At 43.9% G+C, this 17,037-nt stretch overlaps 1 protein-coding gene across 6 annotated transcripts in view; it reads right to left on the reverse strand.

The window, feature by feature from the left end:
- The window catches only part of FBXO42 (F-box protein 42), a 104,690-nt gene that overhangs the window by 38,000 nt on the left and 49,653 nt on the right, over positions 1–17,037 (reverse strand). For all 6 annotated transcript variants that reach the window (XM_048824810.2, XM_048824808.2, XM_075120961.1 and 3 more), the window contains one exon: positions 7,122–7,256. In XM_048824810.2, the coding sequence (XP_048680767.1) occupies positions 7,122–7,256 (135 nt within the window). The remainder of the gene's footprint in view (positions 1–7,121; positions 7,257–17,037) is intronic.

Below are 17,037 nucleotides of genomic sequence, written 5' to 3' on the forward strand. Positions count from 1 at the left end.
TAGCTATGGGCAAGAAACCACCAGAAGCACTAGCATGGGTGAGTCATCTCATCTGAAGACAGATGGAGAAATGTGCTCTGTTCAGCTAGACTCCTTGTCTGAAGTTTCAGTTGCGATCTGATCTGGGCACGTGTGCTGATGACAGCATGCAGAAATATTTCCCCAGGGGATCTTCCCATAGGACTTAACTCTGACATATTCCCACAGGACTTGCTCTTTAAGAGCGCTATTTGTTAAGACAGTGGGAATTTTTCTGTACATATTACTGACAGAGGGATCTAGATGCAGATCAGGGTGCTAGTATCCGGATTCATTAAACACAGAACATTTTTTAAATAAGAACAACCTGCAGGCCATATACTACATTCAGCCTCAATGAAGAACCACTGCCAGTTACATCACCTTCCCCACTCCTCACCAGATTAAATGTATTCAGGGTGGAACAGCATTATAACAGGAGAGGAAGAAGAGAATAAGTCAAAGTTTGATCATACAGATGTTAAGTTATTGCATTGTAAGAAGATTTAAAAAATCCTGAGTTTTGATTAGGTTGTCCATCACCATCTGAGCGCCTGCAAGGTTAGTTATCAGAAACAGATCAGATCTCCCAGATCTTCAAATACAAGAACTACTTAAACCAACAATTCGAGCCTCAAACAATCTTGACATCTTCATCAGCTCCTCCTTTTTAATTGTGCAAATTGTCTTATAACAGAACTGCAAATCATTCCCATAAAAACCCTCATGACTCTGATCTTGGAACATCCATGTCTTCTCCTCACTAAGGCTATGTCTACTCTACAAATCTACGTTGCCAACTGTGCCCACATATCTATTCAGGGGACACCATCACAGGGCCTAATAACATCAGCCACACTATCAGAGGCTCGTTCACCTGCACATCCACCAATGTGATATATGCCATCATGTGCCAGCAATGCCCCTCTGCTATGTACATTGGTCAAACTGGACAGTCTCTACGTAAAAGAGTAAATGGACACAAATCAGATGTCAAGAATTATAACATTCATAAACCAGTCAGAGAACACTTCAATCTCTCTGGTCACACGATTACAGACATGAAAGTCGCTATTTTACAACAAAAAAACTTCAAATCCAGACTCCAGCGAGAAACTGCTGAATTGGAATTCATTTGCAAATTGGATTCAATTAACTTAGGCTTGAATAGAGACTGGGAGTGGCTTAGTCATTATGCAAGGTAGCCTATTTCCCCTTGTTTTTTTCCTACCCCCCCCCCCCCCAGACGTTCTTGTTAAACCCTGGATTTGTGCTGGAAATGGCCCACCTTGATTATCATGCACATTGTAAGGAGAGTGGTCACTTTGGATAAGCTATTACCAGCAGGAGAGTGAGTTGGGGGGGGGGGGGGGGGAGAAGAAAACCTGGATTTGTGCTGGAAATGGCCCAACTTGATTATCATACACATTGTAAGGAGAGTGATCACTTTAGATAAGCTATTACCAGCAGGAGAGTGGGGTGGGAGGAGGTATTTTTTCATGCTTTGTGTGTATATAATAAGATCTTCTACACTTTCCACAGTATGCATCCGATAAAGTGAGCTGTAGCTCACGAAAGCTTATGCTCAAATAAATTGGTTAGTCTCTAAGGTGCCACAAGAACTCCTTTTCTTTTTGCGAATACAGACTAACACGGCCGTTACTCTGAAATCTACAAACCTGTAGATTTCTCCTGTGTAGCTGCTCTTCTGTCGGCATAATTAAACCACCCCAAATGAATGGCGGTAGCTATGTTGGTGGGAGAGCATCTCCCGCCAACATAGTGCTACCCACACCAGTGCTTTCGTCAGTGAAACTTACGTTGATCAGGGTATGGTTGTTTCCCCCCCCCCGCACCCTGACTGACAAAAGCACCAGTATAGACACAGCCTAAGTCAAACCTTTATACACTTTGAGCTCAAGTCTAAGCACTCACTACCTGCTTATTTTTAACCCTTAGATACAAGACATTGGATTTTCTGATTAAAAAACATTGTTAAGGTCATCGGCACCCAACTCTCTGGGATGTGCATGAAAGATACTAAGGGCAGGGGCCATCTTTCCTCAGTGTCTGTACAGAGCCTAGCAAAATGGAGTTCTGATCCATGACAAGGACAGTTCTAGGCACTAAGATAACACAAATAAGTAGTGATAACACTGTTTTCCCATTGGTTTCCTTTGTGACAGGAGGGCACCTCACATTGAAGTGAATTCTATTTCATGTGCTTGCCACCTCATTTCATTCCAAAGAGCTGCCTCTACTTCTGCAGTTGTTCAATTTAAGTTGCAAAAGCGTGAGTTATATGGAAAAAAAACATGTTTAAACACAGATTTTTAATGTTTAAAACCACTGTGGGAAATAACTTTTAGCCCTTTTCTGCTCTAGCTCACAATATGGGGATTGCATGAATACCTGTTTCCCACGCTCCCTGGTTGCTGTGGGTAACCAGCTGAGACATGTTTTATCCACTCCTCCAAATACCTGAACTGGCAACCACCAAAGTTATTCAAAGCTCTCAGCACTGGGACAATGACTTCTATCAACCCAGGCTCTCAACTTCACTTAAGTGTCACTAATTATACATAGCACAAAGTAGCATAAAACAGTTTGCTAGACCATAGAAAAGGCATTCTGTCTGAGAGGAGGTACGCTAAGGGCTGCACTGGGGGGCTGTGTTGGTGAGTAACTGAGTGTCTGTTGTGTGGACAGTTTGTCAGTTTGACCGTGTGCTTGATTGTTTGAAAAGTGTGAATTGGGAGTGCTTTGTTCCAGGTGAGCCTTGAGTGGGCCTGACTGTTATAAAAAGCCAGTCAGCTGCGAACCAGCTGAGCCACCAATGGAGAGGCTAACAGAAGGAGTTTGCCTGGAGAGAGCCCACTGAGGCTTACATCTTGCAGGTTCTCTGAGTAGTTACTACAACTCCTGAGGAAGCTTGTAGAAGGAAGGTAATATGGATGGGGAGCGTTCAGCTGTTACCTGCACAGGATGTGCCATGTTTGTCTTTCTTCCACAGGACAGAAGTGACTTTGTCTGTACAGAAGTGCAAGCTGGTCTCCATATTGGAAGAGAAGGTTCAAGGTCTGGAGAAACAAGTATCGACCCTGCGTTGCATAGGAGAAACTGAAGATTTCCTAGACAGACTTCAGGATATGCTTCTACGGACACAACATTCTGAAGTTTCAGAGCAGGCTGCACAGTGGGGACAGAAGGACGGTGAAGAAATTTGGCAGCATGTGACCTCCAGAAGAAGAAAGGGGAATGTCCAAGTAAGCAACCGTTTTCAGGTTCTCTCCACAAGTACTACTGCGGAGAGTGGACTAGATGATACATCTGAGGGAAGGGAACAGAAGGAGACTCCGCCAACTGGAAGGCATGAGATGCACTGTCCTAGGGATGGGGGTTCCACGACCACCGCTCCCAAGAGAAGGAGGTGGGTGGTGATGGCTGGGGACTCCCTCCTCAGGGGGACTGAGTCATCTGCCTGCCACCCCAACCGGGAAAACCAAGTAGTCTGCTGCTTGCCAGGAGAGACTGCAGAGATTCATCAAGCCCTTGGATCGCTACCCCTTTCTGCTTCTCCACGTGGGCACCAAAGATACTGCCAAGAATGACCTTGAGTGGATCACTGCAGACTAGGTGGCTCTGGGAAGAAAAATAAAGGAGTTTGAGGCGCAAGTGGTGTTCTCATCCATCCTCCCTGTGGAAGGAAAAGGCCCGGGTAGAGACCGTCAAATCGTGGAAGTCAACGAATGGCTACGCAGGTGGTGTCTGAGAGAAAGCTTTGGATTCTTCGACCAAGGGATGGCGTTCCAAGAAGGAGGACTGCTAGGCAGAGACGGGCTCCACCTAACAGAGAGGGAAGAGCATCTTCGCAAACAGGCTGGCTAACCTAGTGAGGAGGGCTTTAAACTAGGTTCACCTGGGGAAGGAGACCAAAGCCCTGAGGTAAGTGTGGAAGTGGGATACCGGTAGGAAGCACCAGCAGGAGAGTGCGAGAGGGGAGGGCTCCTGCCTCACACTGAGAAAGAGGGACAATCAGCAAGTTATCTTAAGTACCTATACACAAATGCAAGAAGCCTGGGAAACAAGCAAAGAGAACTGGAAGTCCTGGCACAGTCAAGGAATTATGAGGTGATTGGAATAACAAAAACTTGGTGAGAACTCACATGACTGGAACACTGTCATAGATGGATATAAACTGTTCAGGAAGGACAGAAAAGGTGGGGGAGTTGCACTGTATGTAAGAGAGCAATATGATTGCTCAGAGCTCTGGTATGAAATGACAGAAAAACCTGAGAGTCTCTGGATTAAGTTTAGAAGTGTGAACAACAACAGTGATGTCATGGTGGGAGTCTGCTATAGATCACCGGACCAGGGGGATGAGGTGGACAAGGCTTTCTTCCGGCAACTCACGGAAGTTACTAGATCGCAGGCCCTGGTTCTCATGGGAGACTTCAATCACCCTGATATCTGCTGGGAGAGCAATACAGCAGGGCACAGACAATCCAGGAAGTTTTTGGAAAGTGTAGGGGGCAATTTCCTAGTGCAAGTGCTGGAGGAACCAATTAGGGACAGAGCTCTTCTTGATCTGCTGCTCACAAACTGGGAAGAATTAGTAGGGGAAGCAAAAGTGGATGGGAACCTGGGAAGCAGTGACCATGGAGATGGTAGAGTTCAGGATCCTGACACAACGAAGAAAGGAGAGCAGCAGAATACGGACCCTGGACTTCAGAAAAGCAGACTTTGACAACCTCAGGGAACTGATGAGCAGGATCCCCTGGGAGAATAACATGAGGGGGAAAGGAGTCTAGGAGAGCTGGCTATATTTTAAAGAATTCTTACTGAGGTTACAGGGACAAACCATCCCGATGTGCTGAAAGAATAGTAAATATGGCAGGCGACTGGCTTGGCTTAACAGTGAAATCCTTGCTGATCTTAAACACAAAAAAGAAGCTTACAAGAAGTGGAAGATTGGACAAATGACCAGGGAAAAGTATAAAAATATTGCTCGGGCATGCAGGAGTGAAATCAGGAAGGCCAAATCACACTTAGAGTTGCAGCTACCAAGAGCTGTTAAGAGTAACAAGAAGGGTTTCTTCTGGTATGTTAGCAACAAGAAGGAAGTCAAGGAAAGTGTGGGCCCCTTACTGAATGAGGGAGGCAACCTAGTGACAGAGGATGTGGAAAAAGCTAATGTACGGAGGCTTTATTTGCCTCCGTCTTCACAAACAAGCTCAGCTCCCAGACTACTGCACTGGGCAGCACAGCATGGGGAGGAGGTGACCAGCCCTCTGTGGAGAAAGAAGTGGTTTGGGACTATTTAGAAAAGCTGAACGAGCACAAGTCCATGGGGCCGGATGCGCTGCATCCGAAAGTGCTAAAGGAGTTGGCGGATGTGATTGCAGAGCCATTGGCCATTATCTTTGAAAACTCATGGCTATCGGAGGAGGTCCCGGACGACTGGAAAAAGGCTAATGTAGAGCCCATGTTTAAAAAAGGGAAGGAGGAGGATCTGGGGAACTACAGGCCAGTCAGCCTCACCTCAGTCCCTGGAAAAATCATGGAGCAGGTCCTCAAGGAATCAATTCTGAAACACTTAGAGGAGAGGAAAGTGATCAGGAACAGTCAGCATGGATACACCAAGGGCAAGTCATGCCTGCCTAATCCAACTGCCTTCTATGACGAGATAACTGGCTCTGAGGATGATGGAGAAAGCAGTGGACATGTTATTCCTTCACTTTAGCAAAGCTTTTGACACGGTCTCCCACAGTATTCTAGTCAGCAAGTTAAAGAAGTATGGGCTGGTGAATGGACTATAAGGTGGATAGAAAGCTGGCTAGATCATCAGGCTCAACGGGTAGTGATCAATGGCTCCATATCTAGTTGGCAGCCAGTATCAAGCGGAGTGCCCCAAGGGTTGGTCCTGGGGCCGGTTTTGTTCAATATCTTCATTAATGATCTGGAGGATGGCATGGATTGCACCCTCAGCAAGTTTGCAGAGGACACGAAACTAGGAGGAGTTGTAGATACGCTGGAAAGTAGGGATAGGATATAGAAGGACCTAGACAAATTAAGAGGATTGCGCCAAAAGAAATCTGATGAGATTCAACAAGGACAAGTGCAGAGTCCTGCACTTAGGACGGAACAATCCCATGCACCACTACAGACTAGGGACCAAACGGCTAGGCAGCAGTTCTGCAGAAAAGGACCTAGGGGTTACAGTGGACGAGAAGTTGGATATGAGTCAACAGTGTGCTCTTGTTGTCAAGAAGGCTAACGGCATTTTGGACTGTATAAGTAGGGGCACTGCCAGCAGATGGAGGGATGTGATCGTTCCCCTCTATTCAACATTGGTGAGGCCTCATCTGGAGTAGTGTCTAGTTTTGGGCCCCACACGACAAGAAGGATGTGAAAAAAATGGAAAGCGTCCACCAGAGGGCAACAAAAATGATTAGGGGACTGGAGCACATGACTTATGAGGAGAGGCTGAGGGAACTGGGATTGTTTAGTCTGCGGAAGAGAAGAATGAGGGGGAATTTGATAGCTGTCTTCAACTACCTGAAAGGGGGTTCCAAAGAGGATGGATCTAGACTGTTCTCAGCGGTAGCAGATGACAGAACAAGGAGTAATGGTCTCAAGTTGTAGTAGGGGATGTTTAGGTTGGATATTAGGAAAAACTTTTTCTCTAGGAGGGTGGTGAAGCACTAGAATGTGTTACCTAGGGAGGTGGTGGAATCTCCTTCCTTTGAGATTTTTAAGGTCAGGCTTGACAAAGCCCTGGCTGGGATGATTTAGTTGGTGTTGGTCCTGCTTTGAGCAGGGGGTTGGACTAGATGATCTCCTGAGGCCCCTTCCAACCCTGAGATTCTATGATTCAACTTGCCCCAGAGTACAGTTCTCCGGATGGAAGGACAACAAAAAACTCTGCATTTACCAACAGATACAACCTAAAAAGCATTCAGCTAAAGAAGCTAACGATGATAGGAATGGGCAAGCTAAGTATCAAGCTGTGGGGCCCTATAAGGAAGACACTTAGGGTCAGCTTTGGGTAGTTTACTGTAAGGAATAAGAATAAGAGCAATCAAAGATCTTTAACATCTCACCTGATGCCAGAGGACGGATCCACTCTTTGCTATTGAGGTCAAGTCTCCAGAGGTCATTGAACGCAGCATTGCAACTGCTCTGGGTGCAGCCACCAAACACATACATTGACTGATTAGCATCATAGTAACATGCACCTAAAAAAGGAGGAGACAAAAACAAAAACAATCAGTTAAAATTATCTCCCCCATATTTTTGATAAAATTAGGGAATTTGCTCACAATAGAGAAAATACATGTTAGAGTCCTTTAAATAAACACTGAGTAGTCTAGAAGTGTCACGGACCAAAGTAAACCTACAGCAACTTTGCTGTAAAATGATTATCCAGTTAACTGGACCTGTTCCTGAAAGTGTAAAAAAACCTGTCACCTCAAAGCTCAGTTAGATTATCTGAGAATCGCACATTCAAAATGCTCACTTCTTCTAAGCTAGTCCATATGATTTGTATTGCTGTCAAACTTTAGTAAGAGACAAGGTGAATGAGGTAATAACTTTAACTGGACCAGGTGAGAGACATGCTTTCAAGGTACACAGAACCCTTCTTCAGGTCTGGGAAAGGTACTGAGTGTCACAGCTAAATACAAAGTGGAACAGATTGCTTAGAATAAGTAGTTAACACACATTTCAAAGCCCTCCAGTTATAGGGGGGAAAAGAAGGGAGTGGGGGTTGCTAGTAGGCTACAGATTGTGGTAATAAGCCAGGGGTAGCCAAATTTACTCACCCTCTGAGCTGCATACAACAAAATCTTCAGAAATTTGAGAGCCAGGGTGTGCCTGCCAGGGCTTCAGCCATGCGGGAGCCACCTGACAGGGCTTGGAGCGTCAGCCTCTCTCCAGCTGAAGTCCTGAGTCCCAGCAGGCTTGGCTGAAGTCCAAAGAACCCCTCCACGCTGACGGAAATGGGCCACGTCCACCCTAACTGAATTGTCTCGTTAGCACTGACTCGCCCACTTGGTAAGGTGACTCCCATCTTTTCACATGCTGTGTATTTATACCTGCCTACTGTATTTTCCACTCCAGGCATCTGATGAAGTGGGTTTTAGCCCATGAAAGCTTATGCCCAAATAAATTTGTTAGTGTCTAAGGTGCCACAAAGACTACAGGTGTACAGCACGTAGCCCAAGTATATGCAGATAGAGGGAGATATTAAGTAACATAATATTTTATATCTACAAAGAACTTTTTGCCCTGAAGAAGCACAGAACACTTCACAAGCAGCCAAAAGGCAGATCACTTTCAGGTGGAGCTAGCAGTAGCTGATGCACAGCAAGCTGCATAAAAGTGACAAGAGGGTAAAAAGGGGAAATCTTGGCTAAGACTGAAGAAAACCCAGATTCTTACACTAAAGACATAGATCTATAATGCCTGCATTTACCCATCCAGGTTTTTATCCCATGGTATCATCACTATGGGATGGGAGCACCTTTCACAAGAGTAAACAAGAACATACTGAACAGAAACTATAAATAGGTCCTATCTGCCCTAAAAGAATGACAAAAAGAAAAGGAGTACTTGTGGCACCTTAGAGACTAACCAATTTATTTGAGCATAAGCTTTCGTGAGCTACAGCTCACTTGATCCTGCCAGGGTTTGAACATGGGGCTACAGAAATTCCGGATATACGATCTCTGAAGTTCAGACTACTAAACTATTCTGACTAGTGCAAGAGGCCAACATGATACCGATGAACTTCCTTCATAGAATATCAGGGTTGGAAGGGACCTCAGGAGGCCATCTAGTCCAACCCCCTGCTCGAAGCAGGACCAATTCCCAGTTAAATCATCCCAGCCAGGGCTTTGTCAAGCCTGACCTTAAAAACCTCTAAGGAAGGAGATTCTACCACCTCCCTAGGTAACGCATTCCAGTGTTTCACCACCCTCTTAGTGAAAAAGTTTTTCCTAATATCCAATCTAAACCTCCCCCACTGCAACTTGAGACCATTACTCCTCGTTCTGTCATCTGCTACCATTGAGAACAGTCTAGAGCCATCCTCTTTGGAACCCCCTTTCAGGTAGTTGAAGACAGCTATCAAATCCCCCCTCATTCTTCTCTTCTGCAGGCTAAACAATCCCAGCTCCCTCAGCCTCTCCTCATAAGTCATGTGTTCTAGACCCCTAATCATTTTTGTTGCCCTTCGCTGGACTCTCTCCAATTTTTCCACATCCTTCTTGTAGTGTGGGGCCCAAAACTGGACACAGTACTCCAGATGTTTTCCACTCCAGGCACCAATGTTGAATAGAGGGGAACGATCACGTCCCTCAATCTGCTCGCTATGCCCCTACTTATACATCCCAAAATGCCATTGGCCTTCTTGGCAACAAGGGCACACTGCTGACTCATATCCAGCTTCTCGTCCACTGTCACCCCTAGGTCCTTTTCTGCAGAACTGCTGCCTAGCCATTTGGTCCCTAGTCTGTAGCGGTGCATTGGATTCTTCCATCCTAAGTGCAGGACCCTGCACTTATCCTTATTGAACCTCATCAGATTTCTTTTGGCCCAATCCTCCAATTTGTCTAGGTCCTTCTGTATCCTATCCCTCCCCTCCAGCGTATCTACCACTCCTCCCAGTTTACTCCTTATTTGAGTATTTCTCCTCAAAGTCTTGGGTTCTTTTGTTATCTCTTACTATAATGACCACTTTCCCTCTTATGTTCGTGAGTCCTGTACGGTTACTTCATCTTCAGTCCTGTATAGTTCAGTGTGGCAAGGATACCCTTTTTCATGTCTCTCATCTAACCCAGTGTCAGCAACAGGGACATGAATGACAGACAGCTAGCTGGCACAGGATCACCCAGACACGACAAAGGTCAGGAAGAGGCAGGCTGGGGAAAGCAACTGGAAGAATTAGCTAAACTTTAATAAGCTTCCTTGACTGAGGCTGAGCATTTGCTGTTTGTAACTTGAGCTTGCAAACTGGTGAAAGGAAAGAGCGGGGAGAGAGATTTTAAATTCACAACAGCTATTCCAGATGACCAGGTAACAAACTGCAAGACTGTTTCCAGTCTGCTTGGTGAGGTTTTTCTTCTCTGGGATGCAGACTTCGCTAATTATCCGTGCCTTTGTCTCCTAAAAATAAGTCTACACTCAACATGGGGCTATACCAAAAGACTGAATCTCACTCTGAACAATTCTGACAACTGCAATCAAGCTGTCAGTTTCCTGGTCTGAAAGGGAGGGATGTCCTCCATGAATGGTCCTCCACCCAGGAATTCAATTAATCCTTGATCTGAAATAGCTCAAAAATTTTAACCTTCAAGGCATGCTGCAAAGTTCATTTATTTTCTCAGAGCTTTGGCAAGAGGCACGTAGCATGGCTGGAGGTGAGGAAGAAGTTTATTTCCTGATATTTAATTTATATTGCTGTTGAGGGCCTGGCTAGACAGATTATTGCATTTGATTGTGTATTTTTAATATTGTACAAGTACTTGGAGTTCTGCAATAGGCATAATCTAAATTGCTGATAAATTGGAGAAGGTTCAGAGAAGAGCCACGAGAATTATTAAAGGATTAGTAAACATGCCACACCCCCGGCTTGAAGTGGTTTCCATCATATACTGGGTTTACAGTTTGGTTCAATGGCTCTGAGCACCCGAACTATACAAATTGTTCCAGCACCCCTGAAAGATACCTTGTAGTGATAGACTCAAGGAGCGCCATCTGTTTAGCTTAACAATCAGAAGATTAAGGGGTGACTTGTTTACAGTCTATATGTATCTACATTGGGAACAAATATTTAATGAAGGGGTCTTCAATCTAGCAGCGAAAGGCATAACACGATCCCATGGCCAAAAGTTGAAGTTAGATAATTCAGACTGGAAACAAGGTGTAAATTTTTAACAGTGAGGGTAATTACCTATTGATACAACTTACCAAGGGTCATGGTGGATTCTCCATCATTAGCAATTTTTAACTTAAGACTGGATGTTTTTTTAAGAGATCTGCTCTAGGACTTCATTTGGTGATGTTCTATGGCCTATGTTATACAGGTGGTCGGACTAGATGATCACAATGGTCCCTTCTGGCCCTGGAATCTTTGGCTCTGTTCTCTGCTGAAACAGCCCACGAAGATGGGCTGTAATGTCAGTAAAGACTTGGAGTGCCCACCTGCTGTTCCAAAGCTTGATTACATTTTGGACACACCACTTCAAAAAGCAAAACCACCCCTCTCCAAAACAGATGGCACCGAGAACTGGCACTTAAGTCTCAATGAGGATTCACGGATTGAATACATATCAGTACGGATACTTCCAACCATTAAGAAAATCCAAAGTTCTACAGAACTGCATTGAACAAAGTGATAGCAATGCTAATACTAAAGCAAGATATAACCCTCCCCACCCCCCACCCCCAAAAAAAAGATGTCTGTACAGCAAGAGTGAAGTGTTCTAAGCTTTGGGAAAACTAAAGGGCGTCAGCTGGGGTTTGCAGAGAGCACTGATAGTTGTCCTTGCAAGGGACAGGGATAGGACAGGAGAAGAACAGATGAGAATGTCAAAGTTCAGCCAGTGGTGAAGACCAGCATGTGGTTAATGATCTAACACAGAAGTGAAGGAGTAGCTCTAATTATGCAAACAAAACCACAGCAACAGATGCGGAAGTTCAAGACCAAGCACCATCATAACCTACAAGACAAGTGAAGCAAAGCTATACGAGTAACAGCAGATAGGAGGGTGGTAATCCCACCAGGAAGGGCCGAAGGCTGGAAAGGAAAGGAAATTCGAGGTTGTCAGGGTGCACTGGAGCTGCACCTTTTACAATATTAGAGCTCGATTTTTGCAGCTTTGATGAACCCTGATATTTGCTGTCCTTTGACGTAAAACTCAAGGAGGACACAATGTATTTGGAAACTGCGCCAGCCCTTCCCTTCCTCTAAATCACAAGTTATGGAATTAACCAACATCTTGGTGGAGGTAACTGGAGTCAAAATATCCGTGACAGAAAACAAAGGGAAATGTGGAATAACAGGAGCAAGTGGAGTGATGCTCAAACTCTGGTGGCCAGGGGAAATATGTTAGGGTAGGTCGCTGTTACCAAAGGTCACTGTTCACAGGATTTATTCTGAACTCAGAGTCAGTTTATTCAGTACTAGTAAAAGGTCCCTGGATTTTACTGATCAAATGCCCCGCCATAATTCTTTAACTCAGTAATATATTCATAGTGTCAATGACCCTTTTTTAAACACAGCCCACCCATAGGCACACCAGTCATATTCATCCCACCAAAGAGAGCCACTAGGTCTGAATGAATTGGATGTAATAAAACAGTACATTCAACCACTGACAACTCCACTCAGCAGGGGAAGCAATGAAACCCATCTCCTCCTTTCAGAAATGGCTCATTGTCTGACCTGTGACTTGTCATTCAGATCACCTGCTTCCTCTATTCAAAGCCCACAGAAAGGCCAATAGCTCTAATGCCCTTGGCTTTTACAGAAAAGTCCAGTGCATGAGCTGACCACACAGCAGGAACTGGGGATTTGCAGATACAGAGCACGCAAGGACAATGGTCCCAGTCAACATCTTACACAGAGCATGATCATTTGGCATATACATGCTTACAGCGTGTTCAAAGACAGGGAGTATTATCAAATATTTTTTCCTATTTCTCCTACTCAGAATACCATTGCCACATAATGGAAGGGCTTAACATCTACCACACCCACTCAAACCTAAATTACCAATAGCAGAACTAGTATTGGGATAGATTTTAGGGTGGATGATATGGTGCACCATCCTTGCATTATATTGTGTCTGTGTTATTTTCCAAGCTCTGGCAGCTCACCATGATGCTGACTTGCAGCACTGCTTGCTATCGTCCTGGGCCTCTCCCTAAGCAGAGACTGCCAAGTTTTGCAGTGGTTTTGTGATGTAGGCACATGTCTGATAAGGACTAGGCTAACACCACATTTCATTTTCACATAGTGACTCAATGTATATTCGAACCCCAGTCTCTACAGGTGAAAGGGCAGGGTATTAGTCCACTAGATCTATTTCTAGCCTCCCATATCTTGTGGAATTTAAATCAATAGACGCGAATACAAGTATAACTTCACCTTGTTCATATACAAAGAGATAATGGGAAAATACAAAAGCATTAGAGGCTGCCTGATGGATTCCCTGCCAAACTGCAAACCAATCATTTGCTAATAGTGGCAGGTTAAGAGTTATTGAAACTCTTTCCTCCACCCCAATCCAAACTCTTGGCAACTGCTACTTTCAAGCATCATCATAATGCAGCCAATTTATTATTTTTTGAAGGGAGGTGGCAGCATTCTTCTCCTCTATTTGGTTTTAAAAACAAGCCAGCCAGACAGGCACCATGACGTCCACACAGTATGTATTTTAATCATAGACCAAAATAATTTAAACTGTGCTTTCCTGCCCCTCTTTAGCAAACCATTTAAAGCTTCTGGAAAAGGAAGGCAGCTCCATTTATGTAAAAATGACAGTACAACTGAAAATTCCAGTTGTACATATTTAAAGGGCCAGCATCAATCTACGAAGTAGGATGGAAAATGTTGTCCATTAGAAGTAGTTGTACTTAGAGCTTTTTGCTGGGCGGATGGCATGAGAATTTGACAACTAAGGGTAGATTTTTCAAAAGCAACTAAGATTTAGGAGCATAAGTCCCACTGAAAGTCAAGAGGATTTGTGCTCCTAAAATCCACCATCACCACTATCATCATAAATAAAACAAAAACATTGTAAAACACTCCATTATATTTGAATACCTACCCTAGAGAGATGATCAACAGCACTGATTTCAAATTTATCTTATTTTAAACATTTGTGTTTTCTCTAAATTCTGTCTATTACTTCTATGCTATATCACAGCTTCTTATACAGTAGTTTGAGAGAGCCAGCGTAAGATCAGCCGACTATTACAGAGAAGGCTGGATTCAGTACATAAAACCCTTCAGATCAAAGGAAGTGCTCAACTTGTTAACTTTACTAAATACAACAAAGAGCATCAAAACTGAGTATGCGTACAGCAATTACCTTAAAGGTCAGAAATAAAGGAAGTTTATCTGTCTCACCCTAAGAGGAAGGAAAAGAAATGTGCTCTATTTAGATCCAACTTGCATTTCCCCACCACCTTCCCAATGAAAATATTGTAAATTCTTTGTGAAGTCTCCTTAGTGGACCTGACTGTTGGAGTGTAAGGACAGCCCTTTATATACAACGGCTTCCTCAGTGAAGGGTCCCAAAGCACTATAACAAACTGGTACCGGTTCTCTATACAGATCCCTTCACGCACCCTCAAAGTGCTGCAATTGCTGAGGAGCAATACATCAGCTATTTAATAGTACACAGACATGGCATTGCAGTTTAGGACAGGAAATGAATACCACCACCACCACTTTAGGGAAGCAAAACAGTTACTAGAGTTAGAATTTAGTGAAGTCACCAAGCTAAACCCCTACTCTTATGAAAACCATCCCTGGGTTTTTCATGACCCTAAGTCATCAAAATCAGTTTCCATCTCTCATGAAAGGCTGCCTTCCCAATAGTACACTGAGCTCCTAACGCACTGCAGCAGTGGTTCAGTACTGACTCAGAGGAAATAATGCTATCCACTAAATAACCAGCACCACTCCCTCCAACACCTGGGGGTTTCTTAGAGCTCTCTTATCCATGCCTGACCTTGCTTCGCTTCAGAGAGTTGACAGCACCACAGCAATGGGTGGTAAGACTGCAAATTAAGAGCACCACCGGCCCTACAATAACTGTTTACACTACCTACATCAAAAGCAGGAATAGATTTAAACTGATATGTCAGTGCCAGTATAGACTATTCCAGACCTCAAGAAACTAAATCCTGCATTCCTCTGCTTTGCCCCCCAACCCCAATGTTTGCAGTGAAAAAATTCCCATGGTTTTACTTTATATATTAAAATTGTATTTGCCTGCTACCTTCAGTCCAAGCTTTCAACCCAACTGAAAGCCAACAGGCAGAAACATATTTAACAATGTTACGTACAAAGAAAAAGACACAGCTGGTCTTGTTCCTATTACAGTAAGCCACCATATGGCTGAAAGCCAATTTGACCACTCTTGAAGCAACCACCACTATGGGTATGTTTTTCTGAGTTTTTCTCTCTCCATGCCCTGGTACAGGTGTGAACATACCATCTGGACTGCTGACAGCTATTCAGAATTTTCCCAATTAAAATAACTTGATTAGCCAGTATTCTGGTAACATGCTTCACTACTGAGAAAAAAGATTCGGGATTTAGACGTCACTGCAGAACTAAATATTCCATTGAAGGATCCATTTTTCTGGCGTAACGTATTCCATTCCTTTGCTGTTTGCCACGACCTTTCGATGTAGCTATGAGACCGCATCAGTCACTTGTGTTTTACTAGATGAGTCACTGTTCTATTGTAATTGTATATTTTTAGATTGTATTACATTTGTATAATAGGTTCTTATTTATTCTGATCAAGACAAAAACAGTATGACTAAAGATTGCTTGAGTTTTATAATACACTTGGCAAAAATCAGACCTACACAATGCATTTTTTCCTTCCAGGCTTTAATGTAGGAATCTTCAAAAATATGGAACAATTGATTACATGGAAGTCAAGAACCAAAGGTCTCTTCACCCACACTGAGACATTGTCCAAAAATCTGACTAAGGACAGCACCAAACCTAATTCGAACCAGCTTTTCTGAATACAAAGCATCATTTTAAAAACTCTCTGAACTCGCTGAGGGTTAGACTGGTGTGTGGGATGTGAGTTTTAACAGATACTACTGTGACACTTCTCGGGGCACCCAGGGTTGAAAGTCACATTATTACTACCCGCCTCCAACATGAGGGACTCTTGCCTAATCAGCTAGGCACAACCAGCATGTCAGCCACCCACATTCTCCTCTGGGCTACACCAGCCATCTTTGCCTGGCAGGTTGACAACAGATGCACCCCAGTCCCCAGGTCCCTTTCAGGTGTCCCCCTGGGGTATCCAGATCCTGATGACTGGATATACAGAGATCCTCTGCTCCCAAAGGAACAGTGTACCACAGTTTACCACTTCTACCTTAGACCATCACTCCTGTATTATGTACAGCACTTGAGCTCAGTTACAAAACAAAGGAATTTAAGAATAGAGATTCAAATAAAAAGCAGAGAGAGAGAGAGAGATGGGAACAAATGATTATGTATAAAATGGCACAACCATGCATTCTAAAGCCTGGACTTAACTACCAAGTTATCCTCCTAACAGCTTCTCTCACCCAAAGTTCTCTCCAGCATTTTCGACCAAGCCTGGCTGAGATCCCTTTTCATGAAGCAAACTTGCTATCCGTTTACTTCCTAGGTGAAGGATGCCACAGTGCATGTCTACACCCCGAAATATACCAGAACAGACCCATCTACAATTTTCAACACTGAAAAAGAGGAAATTTAAGGGATTTTTCACAGCTTATTTTTAGTAAAGAGTCTCAAAATTTTGCTCTGGCAGGGGGTTTTATTAGGTTTGGCGAGTTTCACCCTAAACCTAGAAATCTGTATCCAATTCCCTGTCTGCCCCCTGAGCCTGGCTACTAAAGGCAATTAGTAAAAATAGTGCCAGACGGGTGAGGGAAAGACATAAGAACAATGTGCAAGTCATCTTCAGGTGGTTTACTAGCACTGGTACTTAAACCTGAGGGGTGTAGGTGTGTGCAGGCGCTGTGCATCACTCACTGAATAAATTACTACTTGGGAATATGAAAATGTTATGACTGATGATGCTCAGAATCCTACCACTCACTTTATATTTGTTTACCTTTTTACAATTAAATCCTGCTCCCTCGAAAGCCATCTTCCAGAGGAGCCAGAGCCAGGGATGTATATAGACAGGGACTGAATTTGTGTTATTTGTTTGTAATTGCCTCGCACAATACGACTAGAACCTCTAGGAGCTACTGGAATAC

The sequence above is a fragment of the Caretta caretta genome, chromosome 18 (assembly GCF_965140235.1).
Source record: "Caretta caretta isolate rCarCar2 chromosome 18, rCarCar1.hap1, whole genome shotgun sequence".
Lineage (NCBI taxonomy): Eukaryota > Metazoa > Chordata > Testudines > Cheloniidae > Caretta > Caretta caretta.